Source organism: Mchenga conophoros, linkage group LG23 (genome assembly GCF_057382185.1).
Source record: "Mchenga conophoros isolate Kocher_MC1m ecotype Shallow Benthic linkage group LG23, M_conophoros_male_GT1.1, whole genome shotgun sequence".
Taxonomy (NCBI): Eukaryota; Metazoa; Chordata; class Actinopteri; order Cichliformes; family Cichlidae; genus Mchenga; species Mchenga conophoros.
Genome location: NC_140547.1, coordinates 17,771,958 through 17,786,415, shown reverse-complemented (window position 1 = coordinate 17,786,415; position 14,458 = coordinate 17,771,958). Strand labels below are relative to the sequence as shown.

The window sequence follows — 14,458 nt, the reverse complement described above, 5'->3', positions numbered from 1 at the left end:
CGTATCGATATTGAACCGTTCGATACAGTGCTTTCGGTTCGGTACGCATATGTATCGAACAATACAACATTTGTAATTTATTTTATCAACTTTCCTTCTGACGATGCTGTCTGTGTGGAGCGCTCAGTGAATCTGCGTTCGACTACTCCGCCTAGGCTGCACTGTCGAGCGCAGATCCACTGAGTGCTCCACACAGACAGCATCGTCAGAAGGAAGAGCGCAGGGCACCTCCCCCACCCTCATTCAGATCTGGCGTTTGGAATTATTTTGGTTTTCATGTGACGTATGACCCTGAAGGTAAGCGAGTCATGGACTAAAGTAAAACAGTATGTTGGATGTGCCATGCAATGCTCAATTACATGGGTGGGAACTAGTGTGTTAGCGCAGTTAGCTCGTTAACGTGTTAGCCGTCTAGCCCCATGCACGGGGCGATCGGCGGTAGCTCGTTAACGGAGATTTGCCGTGTTGTGGTGTTAAGGTCATTTCAACGAGATTAACCTGAAAGCACTAGTGGGAACACAACGAATATGACTGCACATTTACGCCGACATCATCCTAGTGCAAAGACAAAAACAACAAGCATGCTACTAACTTTAGCCGAGTCATTTAGACAGCTGTTAGCACATGATTCTCCTTATGCTGCTGAGAACATAGCCCAGAAGAAGCGGATAGTATAGCTTTTATTTTGGAAAGAGACATTTCTCTGTAATAAACTCTCTTTTCCAAAGATGAGTGATTCCTCAATCAGATATAGGGCTTGCAATATTGCTAGCCTGATGTCCTGGGGCTAGCGATTTTTTCAGTCGGGCTACCCTGCCCGTCGGGCTATTGTAGGAAGGAAAAATATATGTCAATGCTTTTGCATTCTTTCAGAAATGTAGCTGGGTAATTATGTCATTGGCATCGGTGAGCCACTGTCAATATGTGACATATTGAAATCGCGTTTGAATTTGCGCTTGTTTTTTTGCTTTCACTTTGCAATCGTGCGAACTGTGTATAGAGAGTGACAGCACTGATCTGTGAGTGATGATAATTTGCGCACCAATTCCTCTGACATCGTCTTATTAATCGTTAGCTTACTATGCAAACATGACAAGTGAAATCTCCCGCAGCAAGCTTAAACATGTGAGAGGTTGATCGCGCAGAGAATCGCTGAGCTTATGTGAGTGCGTGTGTAAAAGCATTTCAGTTCTGCTGAGCCAAATAAGACAGGTCAGGGTGAAGAAGTGACAGCCAAAGAAAAGCTTACCACAAAACGGAGAAGTTATGACAAATCAGACTATAAGGCAAAAAGAAAGTGCAGCTTTATGGTTTCATGGACAAAAGAATTTCTGTGGCTGCAATATGATGAGCTAAATAACCAGGGCTGCACATAAGTGGTCCGCAGGTGCGCATTCGCTGTCAAAATAAAAAACACGCACAAGGCTTAGGGTTAAATTTAAAAACTGTACTTTTGAGTTAAAATATATATTTATAATTTTAATAAATGACAAATTAAAAAGGCATGAACATTTTTTTTGTATCGAAAAAATATCGAACCGTGACACCAAAGTATCGAACCGAACCGAACCGTGAATTTTGTGTATCGTTGCACCCCTAAAATATATATATATATATATATATATATATATATATATATATATATATATATATATCATGTCTCACTCTGTATATTTTATTTTATTTATTTTATATATTTTATTTATTGTTTACTCTATTTAATTTGTAAAATATGTGTACACACACACACACACACACACGTAGAAAAATATTTAGTATACACATCCAGAAATGCATATACTATTATATATTGTACATATATTTATTAGTTTCAGATGTAGCCATTCTTGTATTTTGCTTGTTTACATTATTGTATTTTGCACAACTCTGTTGCTTGTGAAGCTCGCACACAAGAATTTCACTCACATGTGCTGTACCAATGTACCTGCACATGTGATGTGACAATAAAAGTGATTTGATTTGATTTGATATATATATATTAGGGGTGCAACTAGGGCTGGGCCATATTATACCGTTCACGGTAATACCGGTATAATGTTAGGCAACGATAGGAAAATGAAATATCGCGATAGAATGGGAGTAAAACGCGCATGCGCAGTGCCTTTGTTTTCATACGCACATGGCCGATTGTTGAGTGAAACAGATGAACCAGAATTGGTTTGTAAAAATGGTGCAACTTCCGTGATGTGGAACTGGTTTGGTGTTTGTCCGTCAGATACACAACAAAGCACATTTTTTTGCAGAACATGCAAGCGGCCGTTGTTATTGTCGTATTTGTCGGACTAAGATGCTCTTAAATCTGGGAGTAATCTGGGTCCTAAACTCCGTATGCTTCAGGTCAAACAACACTGCAGCATCACTAACGGTGTGTTCACACCGAACGCGATGGACGCGAATAGAGCGTCAGGTTTACATGTAAAGTCAATGGAAAGGCGCGATGACGCGCGATTGCGGGTCCCGCGAAAATTCGGAAGCAGATTTGCGTCGCGAAAACGCCAAAACGTGTGAAACGCGCGTCAGTGTAGCGCGTCTGGCGCGTTTGACTCGCGAATAAAACCACGCGCGTGAGTTTTTGTGTTGCATTTTGTGCATACGCGCGTTTCGCGTCTACCGCTCGAGTTGGAAAAATCTGAACTCCAGCGTCAAATCGCGCCGCGACAACCAATCAGGAGCCTGGTGACGTGGCTGTTACCTAGGTCAAAGGGGCAGATCCAGCCAAAGCCTTTCATACTTCAATGGAGGGGAAGGCTAATCAATGCGGTAGCAAACAACTCGGAGCTGTACAACACCAGCTGCTTTCAGTACCCAGACAGGAATAAAAAGGACCGAGCTTGGAGGAAGATATGTGAAGAGATCGGGCAACCTGGTAAGTTCATTCATTTCTCTTTTGAAAGTTTTCACTGACCCGGGGAAGTCGCACAAAAGCTAGCAAGCCACCGCTATTTTCCCACTGACGTACAAATACCGTTCTGCTTTTATGCATGTTGTCATTTAGGAATATATTTTATTGTTTATTAATAAACAGCACACAGTGGTCCCGCTGTTCATCCGTCACTGCTTTGCTTTTTCGCTGATTTTTTATTGCACAGTACAGCATTGCATTCTGCAGCCTGATTGACAAATCTCCTGCGCTTGCCAAATTTATCACGTTTGGTTTTGATAACCATCACGTCCAATAGAAAAAACAGCACAAAAACACCCATAACTATGAGCCTCATTCGGAAATAGACACCTGCACCGTGAGGGAAAAAGGCGCACGAAAGTGGCGGGCAGATGAAGACAAACCGCGGCATAATAATACTTTTACGTTTTGCAATCTACAAAGGTTTGCACTTTGAGAACCAATTGTGAGAACTGTGACCAGGGGCTAGTTATTCTGAGAACCCCTGCAATAAATGAGGGACCACTGTCTACTCTATGATTATTATATTCAACCTGTTAACATTTAATACTGTATTGATAGAACCAACTGATTCTGCAGCAGAGCATCCCCAGTCCCTGAGCTCCTGCTGCTGCACCCACAGGTATGTACAGCAAGCACTGATACCTTTTTAGTCGGTGGGATTCCCTTGTGATCACCTTTACTAAATATCTACAACCAATCTGATTATATCCTGTTATTGTTTTTTTTTTTTTCAATGTTGAAATTAAAATCTAGTAGCAGCCTTCTCATTTCTTTGTGTTTTGTGCTGTTTTACAGGCCCACAGAGGAGGACGGCTCCGAGGCAGATGAGGGACGGGTCCCAGGACGGTCCATCAGCGGTGGAGCTGGCCATCCTGGAGTCCCTGAAGAGGCCACACCAGTCTCCAATGGAGCATTTCCTCCTCAGCCTTGTTCCTGCTCTGGAGAGCAGCTGGTCCTTTTTATTCCTGTCTCTCTGTAAATACTTATATTTTATATATTTATGTTTAATGTTTTTCTGTTTGAGAATTTTAATATTATTTCAAATAAATGTTTATAATGACTAATGTCTCAGTTCTACTACACAGCAAATGTTGGCACACAACTTGACACATGTAGAATTTATTTCATATTATACTAATGACAAAATATACTGATACAGTGGGATGCAGAAGTTTGGGCAACCTTGTTAATAGACATCATTTTCCTGTATAAATCGTTGGTTGTTACAATAAAAAATGTCAGTTAAATATCATACAGGAGACACACACAGTGATATTTGAGAAGTGAAAAGAAGTTTACTGGATTTACAGAAAGTGTGCAATAATTGTTTAAACAAAATCAAGCAGGTGCATCAATTTGGGCACCACAAAAAAGAAATGAAATGAATATTTAGTGTATATCAATGTGTGTGTCTCCTATATGATATATGGGGTGCCTTTGTCTGGACGTGCTTCCCATCCAGAGCTGCACAGCACAGAGGAAAGTTCCAGCGCTCCTGGAATCCCTCTGTGATGGAGCGCCAGTCTCCAGGTGAAGGCACAGCCATGAAGTCGTCCACTAGACAGTCCCAGATGGACGTCGCTGCCTGGGGGGTGATCTGGCTCACCGTGGACACACCGACTCTGAAACTGAACGCGATGGTCCTGAAGGAGTCCCCGGTGACAAGGATCAATAACAATTTAAAATTTATAATTTACAGTTTGATGATTTAAAGTCTCACACACAACCCGTCGAAAGGGGAGAGGGCCGGCTGCTTCCAACAGAAGATAAAGTGGAGGGTCTCAAACTGGCAACCTTATCCACAAACAAATTAAGAAACCTATTACACATAACCTCAGAAGATTGCAAAAGAACATGATCCTCTGCATTCAGTACAGAATTAATGGTATTATACAGAACACGAGGGTTATGTGAATTAACAGCAATAAGTTGTGAAAAATAGGAGTTTTTGGCGGTCTTTACTGCCCTCTGATAAGCTTAATATCTGATCGGTCCATCTCTAGTTCAAAGATGACGCCAGTGTGTACGGCAGGCCGTCCTCATCTCTGTTGTCGATCTCTTTTCCTTGATATTTGTTTATTTTTTGTTATCTTTCTGGCACCAGGGCTGGACTGGTACAAAAAATCAGCCCGGGCATTTTGACTAGAGACCGGCCCACCAGGTACTATAGGAAAAACCATAAAGCCTTTGAATGAAAACAAACGTCGTTGTGACAGTGATGTACACTGACTTGTTGGTACATATGTATCCATCTAATAAACTTAAACCTACACCATCCTCCCTATTCTGGTATTCTAAACAGTACTTAGCCGAAACCCAAAGACTGCTTGGTTGAGTTAACCTCCTGAACTATCTACAACATATGGTGGAAACCTGAAATTAAGACAGAGAAGTCTAGAGGTGAGACATGACCATTACTGAATATTAAAAATAATAAATGACAGATTTAGTGATATTTTCATAAACTATTTATTTACCACATCAATAAACAGCATGGCAGGGCAAAATATTTTTTCTAACATGGCAACCTTTAAAAAGTGAAAGGAGACAGAAAGACAGGTGAGAAAGATCGCTGGTGAATAAAAACCTTCATCTTAAATGACCTCTTCCTCACCTCTCGGCTTGATGCTCTGTTATTGACTGAAACTTGGATTCGTCCTGGTGAGTCCTCTTCCTTTTCAGAGCTACTATCTCTGGACTGTGTGTTCTTCAGTTCACTGAGACCCTCGGGAAGAGGTGGAGGCATGGCCTCTGTTTTTACCGCATCCAATTTAAAATACTGCTGCTCACGTTTAAAATTACCAACAACAGAGCACCGAGCTACCTTAAGGAACTCCTTAAATCGTATGTTCCTGCCAGAGCATTAAGATCATCTACTCAGTTACTCTTGGTGCAGCCTAGATCTCAGCTGAAGTCTAGAGGTGACCGAGCGTTTGCCCTGGCTGCACCAGAGTTGTGGAATAACCTTCCAATTGTGATCCGGGCGTCTGATTCCATCCAATCTTTTAAATCACGGTTAAAAACCTATTTGTTTAATCTCGCCTTTCCTGCTTGTTAATGCTCGCACCTGACTTTTAGACTTACTCTATTTTTTCTTATACATATTTTTTTATGGCTTGTGCTTTTATTATGTTTTTATTTTGATATGCATTTTATATTACCCCTGTTTATTAGTGGCATTGACCTGTGAGTATATTTGATACTTTGCTAAAGCGTTATAATACTCGTGTTACTTCTCCGTCTCTTATGTTAAGCACTTTGGTATACCGCTGTTTTTAAATGTGCTCTATAAATAAAGTTTGTTGTTGTTGTTGTTGTTAAAAACAAACTTAAAGTTCGGCAACTGCCCTCTCCTACCTATTCTAGTTTTGAGGTTCAATTATTGGAGCTTGCTGGACCCCCAACGATTCTATGTGCTATGATTTATCGACCACCTAAATATAATAGGTCTTTTATTTGTGAATTTGCTGACTTCGTGGGTTCATTTTTACTAGGTTATGACCAAGCTCTTATTACTGGAGATTTTAACATACATATTTGTTGTGCTGATGACCCCCTAGCCAAGGATTTTCTTGCCTTAATTGACTCTTTTAACCTTACACAGTGGGTCTGGGAACCAACTCATCGTAAAGGCCATACTTTGGATTGGTTCCTCTCATATGCTTTGGATATTTGTACTATGGACATTGATAATGCTGGTATTTCTGACCATTTTTTGGTCATGTTTGATGTTGAGCTGTGTGCAATTGATTTAAATTCTAAAGGCTGTCATCGCCCTGTACGTATCATTAACTCTGAGACTGTGGCTAACTTCATTACGGCATTTCTAAACTTTGCCTTTTTTGATCCAGATTTCACTGATATTAACTGTTACACACCTCCCTTGGTTGATGATTTTGCCAACACTATGCTATCCACCTGTTGTTCCATCTTAGATACTGTGGCCCCTATAAAGATGAAACGTCCCAGAACTTCTTATCAACCAAGCCTAAATGACACTATACGAGCCTTACGTCGTGTCTGCTGTAAATCTGAAAGGATTTACAGCAGACACGACCTATGACATTCTTTGTAGGAGCCGCTTTCTATACCAGAACTCCGTAAAGGCAGCTAAAGCAGCTTAAGATATTATTGAGACTAATAGCCACAACCCCCAAATGTTATTCAAAATTTAATTCAGTGATAAATCTCTGTCCGGACTCTTTGAGCTCGGCCTCTCAGGCTCTCTGTGAGCAATTTCTTAATCATTTTAGTGGAAAAGTTTTATTACTGAAGGCTTCACACTCTCACTGTCTTGTGCTGAACCCTGTTCCGGTTTTAGGATGCATGTCCACCTTTTCTCACTTTGAGCTGTTATCACTCCCCACTCTTAAGGGAATAATTGAACAATTGAGAAACTCAAATTCTGTGCATGATATCCTTCCATCCTGAATTATCAAGGAAGGTCAAGCTCAACTCAGCACAGACACATTGAGGAACCAGACCAGACATAAAAACCAGGATAAAGAGGTTCAGTGAATGTGGTGTTGAAGGTGTGGAGGTGGATCAGAATGTCAGAGGAGACTCTGTAAAAGGACAGCGTGCCAGCAGGAAAGTCCACATACACTGCTACTCTGTTAGGGACAGAGGACGAGAAGGAGGAGGAGATGGATGTTTCTTTGTTATTGTGCCAGACAGAACGAGGACCATCACCAGAGCAGAGCAGATTCCATGATTGATCATTCCATCCAAACACACAGTCATTACTCCCTCCTTTCCTTCTGATTCCACTGTAACTCACTGATATATAAATGTCTCCTCTGCACTCGACCTCCCAATAACAGCGACCAGTCAGACCATTTCTACACAGCAGCTGAGGATGAACATCAAATCTGTCTGGATGATCAGGATATGACTGCTCCTCTATCACACGTGTCACCTTCCTGTTGTTGTCAGACAGTTTAAGTTCTCTGTGTACTGTGTTTGTGTCGATTGTGAGTTGACAGGAATCTGATGGAGAGAACAAACACAATCCAGCTGCAGTTATTGATCCATCATTTGTTCATTGATTGACACTTTAATGATGACTCCTGACATCACAGATGTGAATGAGTGATGTGACAGTTTGAAGATGGTTGAATGTGTACTGCTTTGTTTTCATGAATCACATTAAATACACACTTACACTTCTTCAGCCCTGGTGTCAACCATTGGACTCCAGCAGGCTCCACCCTGAAAGGAGGAGGGGGGTCAGACCAGCACAGTCTCTTTCAGCATGCACACATGGACATTGCATCGCTCTCATATACATACTGTTAGATACTGATAAAGGAACAGTCCAACATTTTTACAACTACACTTAAATCCATATGTGGATCAAACTGCTGATGATCTGGATCTATCAGTATCAGTATGAAATATGACTGATTCATTGGTAAATGGCCTGTATTTGTATAGCGCTTTACTAGTCCCTAAGGACCCCAAAGTGCTTTACACATCCAGTCATCCACCCATTCACACACACATTCACACACTTGTGATGGTCAAGCTATATTGTAGCCACAGCCACCCTGGGGCGCACTGACAGAGGCGAGGCTGCGGGACACTGGCGCCACCGGGCCCTCTGACCACCACCAGTAGGCAACAGGTTGAAGTATCCAAGCTGGGGCTCGAACCGGCAACCTTCCGATTACAAGGCGAACTCCCAACTCTTGAGCCACGATCGCCCCCATCTTTATATTCCTCTTCTCCTGGAAAGGACACCTCCCTGCCTTTGCTGCCAGCTGTTTTTCTTCTCTTGGTGTCAGTGTGATTACTGTGCATGACCTCTGACCTCTGAGTGGGTGCAGCATCCCCATGCAGCATAGCATGTATTTATTTTATTTCCATTTTATATTAATCCATATTATATATTCTATATTTATATATGTGCATATTTGTATATATGGTATATTTTTGCTTATATCCTTACTCTCATCCCCCTTTATTGTATCTGTAACATGTAATTTCTGTCGGTGCTATGCTACTGGAAACTGAATTTCCTTAAGGAACCCACCCGAGGGATTAATAAAGTTTCATCTAATCTAATCTAAGAGCAGCAGAACATTCAGTCTTTCATCCCCTAACTGCTTCATCATGATTTAACACACTTGATCCTTCTAGGGGAAGTACGTTTTATGCATTTATGAGCTGCTTTGAATTCACACTTTACAAAATTAACATTAGATCTATCATCTTCTCCAGGATTTTCCTGATTTTACATTTCAACATGATTTGTTTTTGTTCTCTCTCACACCAATCTTCATCAGTTCAATTATTTCCACAAAGGATTTGATTAACTTTTTTAGCCAGGATCTCTGCTTTTTTGAATTCATACTTCCTATTGTTCCTTGACCTACTAATACTGGATTCTGCAGTTGTTTCCTGACTCCACACATTCTCAATAGGTGTGCTTCTTCCTAAATTACTGCAGTATTCCTGCCAGTATGTTCTTTTAATTTTCCTCTTTCCTCATTACTGCTGAGCCTTCTTTATATTGTGTTTCTTTTAAGCTGCCTGAATGCTCTTTCTGTCCTTTACTGCTGCATTCGGTACCATTGTCTTCTGTACTGTTCCTCTACTCACTTGGACAGCTTCTTCAACTGCATTTATTCTAAGATCAGTCAGCTTTTTATGGATATCATCTCCGTCCTCCTCCATCCTAACATCATCTTGATAATTTTGTTTGAAATTTTCAAAAAATAAAACAAAAACAAAGACAGACACAAACTGGCTCAGATGCATTACAGGAAAAAAAACAATTAATTCAAACAAAATTGCACTTCACAATACAGAATAAAATACAAAAAGCTGAAGTTGATAAAAGTTTACAAATCTGAGTCTAGTTCAGCCCAATCTGGATTTTGCAAAGTATTCCTAAAAGGGGTTCCAAACTTTCAGAAGAGAATCTTTTGAGTCTTTGCTGAACCTTTCCATTTGTATTATGGACATCATGTCTGTTACCCACAACTGAAAGGAAGGAGGGGTGGGGGACTTCCATTCCCTCAGTATTAATTTCTTGGCGACAATCAAACCTAGCTCCAGTGGCTCCTGCAGTTGGGAGTAGCTCTGACGTCAGAGAACACCCAAAAATTACAAGTTCAGGTTCGGGCTGTAGAGGATTCATATATGCCTTGGAGTACCAGTCAAATATTTTAAACCAAAAGCCTGTTAATGAGGGACAAGACCAAAAGGCATGGAACAACGTACCTTCTGTCTGTCTACACCTGTCACATATTGGGGAGACAGAAGGAAAAATTTTGTGCAGTCTGACCTTAGAATAGTGTAACCGGTGGAGGATTTTAAATTGAATTAATTGGTGTCTGCTGTTTATAGAGCAGGAGTGGATTTTGGACAGACACTTCAGGCACCTTCATCCCCGATTCTTTCTCCCAAGCCTGCCTAGTCCCAACGGTATGCACTACAATAGAGTCACCAAATAATTGTATAGTTTTTGTGATAAGATTTCTGGAATCAGGTCGGCTCTTGAGGATTTCATAGATCCCGTGCTCCGATGGTAGAGTTGCAAAGTCTTTAAACTTGAATGGGATGTAATACTTGACCTGCAGATATCTATAAAAGTTTGAATGTGGCAGATTATATTTCCCTTTTAGTTGACCAAATAAAAAAGATTTATTATCAATATACATATCCTTAATAGACAGTAAACCCTTTTCTCTCCAGTCATGATAAGTCTTATCTTGCCAAGGAGGCATAAAGTCATGATTGAAACATATTGGCATCTGTACAGATGTGTCTGGCAGTTCCAAAAAACGTCTAATCTAATTCAAGATTCTAATGGATTGTTTTAATACAAAACCCAGACATTTATAAGAGTCCAATTTTTCAAACTTGGTAAATAACATAGCCGACAGGGAGGAATTGTTCACTTATTCAGCTTCCAGTCTAACCCACAATGGGGGTGTTGATGCCTGGTCATCAGGGGAGTCCTGCTGCCAGAACACTAACACTCTGATATTAGCAGCCTAGTAGTAATGTTTAAAACTGGCAGGCCCAGCTCTCCTTCTCTCTTGGTTTTCTGCAAATGCACTTTAGAGATTCTAGCCCTTTTACTATTCCAAATATTGGACTGAATGACTGAGTCCAAATGTTTGAAAAAGGCCGCTGTAAGATAAATGGGGAGATTTTGATATAGATATAAAGATTTGGGAAGAGAAATCATCTTAATTGAATTAATGCATCCAATCATTGACAGAGGTAGTTTTTTCCAGTATTCAATGCTTTGCTTTAGACCACAGGTACTCAGTGAAATTCAATTTAAATATTAATTTGGGATCTCTAGGTATGATCAGGCCAAGGTAGCTTAGATGATACCTAACTACTTTGAATGGAACTTGCTGCAGGAATTCTGGCGAGCTGTTGTTGGAAAGAGGCATAAACTCACTCTTCGACCAGTTGATGGTATATCGTGATAATTTACCAAAAGCTGTAATCAGGCTGAGGAGCAGAGGAACTGATTGTTCAGCATCCTGCAAGTACAGTATTACATCATCAGCATACAAACTAATGATTCAACACCTCCAACCTGGAGCCCCTTGATATCTGGATGCTCTCTTATAGCCACAGCGAGAGGCTCCTAAACGATGGCAAAGAGTGCTGGGGATAGTGGACAGCCCTGCTGCACCGAGCGCTGCAGAAGGAATGGGGCAGACCGGTTGTTATTTGTCAAAATAGAGCACATTGGTTCTGTGTAAATCAGTTTCACCCAAGAAATGAAAGATTCACCAAATCCAAATCTGCGCAGTGACTCAAACATGTAAGGCCACTCGACCTGGTCAAATGTTTTATGTGCATTCATGGCTAGAGCAGAGGCTCCCTTAGAATTTTTATAGTCGGAATAGATGATATTGAGTCTAACATTGAGCCTAACATTGAAAAAGGAAAGTCTACCAGGGATAAACCCCATCTGGTCAGGATGAATAATGTTTGCCAAATGTTTGTTCAATCTAGCAGCCAGGATTTTTGTAACTATCTTACGGTCAAAATTTTGAAGTGCTATCAGCCTAAAGTTAGCAGGGTCAGTGTTACGTTCCCCTAAAAGAGTCAAGGCGATGAGGGAAAGTAACAAAAAATGTCGGAAAAAGGAGACAAGGAGGCAAAAGGGTTAAATTAAAGAGTTTTATTAAAGTTTCTATTAATAACTCAAGTGAAAGAAACGGACAAGCCGCTATCACCATTTAAGGAAACAAACAAAACTCAAGCGTTGGTCAATAAACTGAAAAGTAAGTCAAAAAAAGAGTTTAGTCACCAAACACTGGCAGGAGTAAACAGCCACCGAACGCAGCTCACTAGCTGCAAACACACAGCTCACTAGCTGCAAACACACAGCTCACTAGCTGCAAACACACAGCTCACTAGCTGCAACCACTAACATGGCACTCTGGCCCAGAGCTCACCTTTCTCTGGGCTTAAATACCTTTAATTGCTGATGTGAGTCAGCTGTACAAAAGAAAAAGGTGACACCTAAGGCATTAGAGCTGGTAGGACACGCCCACACAGGCTACTTCAGGAAGAGGCCCTGCTAGGGCCGTAACACCCCCTCCCATAAATACAAACCCATGGTTTGTCAAATGGTTCTACCCATTACGATAACCAAAACAATTAATCAAGTCCATAACCGTTGCACCACCAAATTTGTAGGCTTTTCACCTGCCAAACCCCACAGCAACAGTTAGGCATTGCCTGCGGAAGCTGCCAACCCCATCTCAGTGGGTTTAAAACACTGACTGAGGGTGGCCCCAGACCGTCAAAACAGTCTCCCATCTGGTAGCCAGGAATTTTTTTAGCCATCACATGTGGAGAACCCAGCAGGCAACTAGAAGACCTTACTGGAACAGTTTTCAGATGATTCCTCAGGTCAGGGGTACAGGCATGTTTGTTAGCCAGGTGTGCAGGTCTGAGTGGTGGTGTTATACACAATCTGTCACACTGCAGGTTATTTTGAGGTCCTGAGAAATGGTCAACCAGTGGCAGCTCAGGGTTAGTTCACCTCTTACACTGACCACATGAGCCCCTTAAGCAACTATGCCCCAAGTGTGGTCTTTTGCTGGGCCTGACAACCTTGTCAGTTTGGGAACCACGACTGACTGTTTTCAAATCAGGACTTCTTCCCTTCGGATGCGTTTTCCGCTTAAGTGCCAGTTTCACACAATTAGCAACCACATGGCCAGGCTTGTGGCAGAAGAAACACAGTTTGGCCCTAGATCTTAAAACCACAGTTACATTAGCCTTGTTAACTGGCCCACTCCTAGCTCTCCAAGATGTACTACGGCACAGAGGGATATCATGTCATACAGCATTGGCTTTATGAGTCAGCTTAAACTTATCTGCCAAGGTGGCAGTTTGCTGTAAAGTGGAAACCCTCTGTTCACCTAAATAAAGAGCAATACACTCAGGAACAGAGTTTTTAAAATCCTCCACAAGCATTAGCTCACATAGCGAACTCAAATTATTAGCCTGGCTTGCAGAGCACCAAATAGTTTTGAGGATGGTGTTTCTGACACTAGTTGTGTAGAGGATATATGTAGGAAGGGGTCGAGATAACAGTTAAGATCTAAAGCCACTATTATATTAGAATCGTTATCTGGGAGCAGATAAAAAATTCTCTTAACCCCTTAAAGCCGGTCGGAGCGGGCATGCTCCGTTTTGCATAACTATTTTTAAATCCCGGTAGCACTGCAACCACTTAAGCTAGCGCAATAATTTTTTTTGCATATGAAACCGGAGGAGTTGTACTTACATCTTATGCCATCACCTTGTCCTAAGTCACAGTTTCCTTCCACATATAGTTTTGCAAAAATTGCATAAAAAGCACTTTCAGCAACAAAAACATAATATTCCAGAAACACGCTTTGCTGATCCGATCAGCTGTTTGTAACACTTCCTACATCCATCAGCGTGAACTATCGCATGTCCGCCATGACCTGCCTGAAACTGGAAGTGATGTCATTTTGCGGAAATGTAGTTTTTTACCATCGTGGCCTTATGAGCCTATACTGGTGTTTTTAAAAGTTATCTTTGACTTTATGACTTTCTGTGTCGTTTCTGGGATGCTTAGGACTCATATTGCACTGCTGGAAATAGTTTACTTTGATGCACATGCTGTTTATTTGCAAATTTGCATTATAATATTTATTTTCGTTTGTCCTACAGTATATGAAAATTGGTGTATTTCAAAAATAAAATTATGAAGACACTTAAAATAAATTTCCTGTGGTGGGAAACTATTTTGTGCAACTTTTTTGTATTTACAGTTTTGAGGGATAAGCCTCTTAAATTTCTCTAACTAGAAATATATGTAAAAAACAAAACAAAAACGATTTTCAATTTTTTTGTAGTTTATTGCACTTTTTTTGCAATTTATGTAATTACTATGCACTTAATACTTACATATTATTAAAATGTGGGCTATAATGGTTGTATTGATGTAAATCAACTTGAAATGCTCCCAAAAATGGCACTACAGCATGTAAAAATATAATATAAGCTCTGGCG

General features: G+C 40.9%; 1 protein-coding gene across 1 annotated transcript in view; it reads right to left on the bottom strand.

The window, feature by feature from the left end:
- Positions 1-5,381: 5,381 nt before the first annotated feature.
- The window catches only part of LOC146546952 (uncharacterized), a 53,047-nt gene continuing 43,970 nt past the window's right edge, over positions 5,382-14,458 (bottom strand). The window contains exons 12-13 of the mRNA XM_085265359.1: positions 8,091-8,137; positions 5,382-7,915 (exon numbers count right to left, since the gene is read on the bottom strand). Of these exons, the coding sequence (XP_085121485.1) occupies positions 7,383-7,915; positions 8,091-8,137 (580 nt within the window). The 3' untranslated portion in view covers positions 5,382-7,382. The remainder of the gene's footprint in view (positions 7,916-8,090; positions 8,138-14,458) is intronic.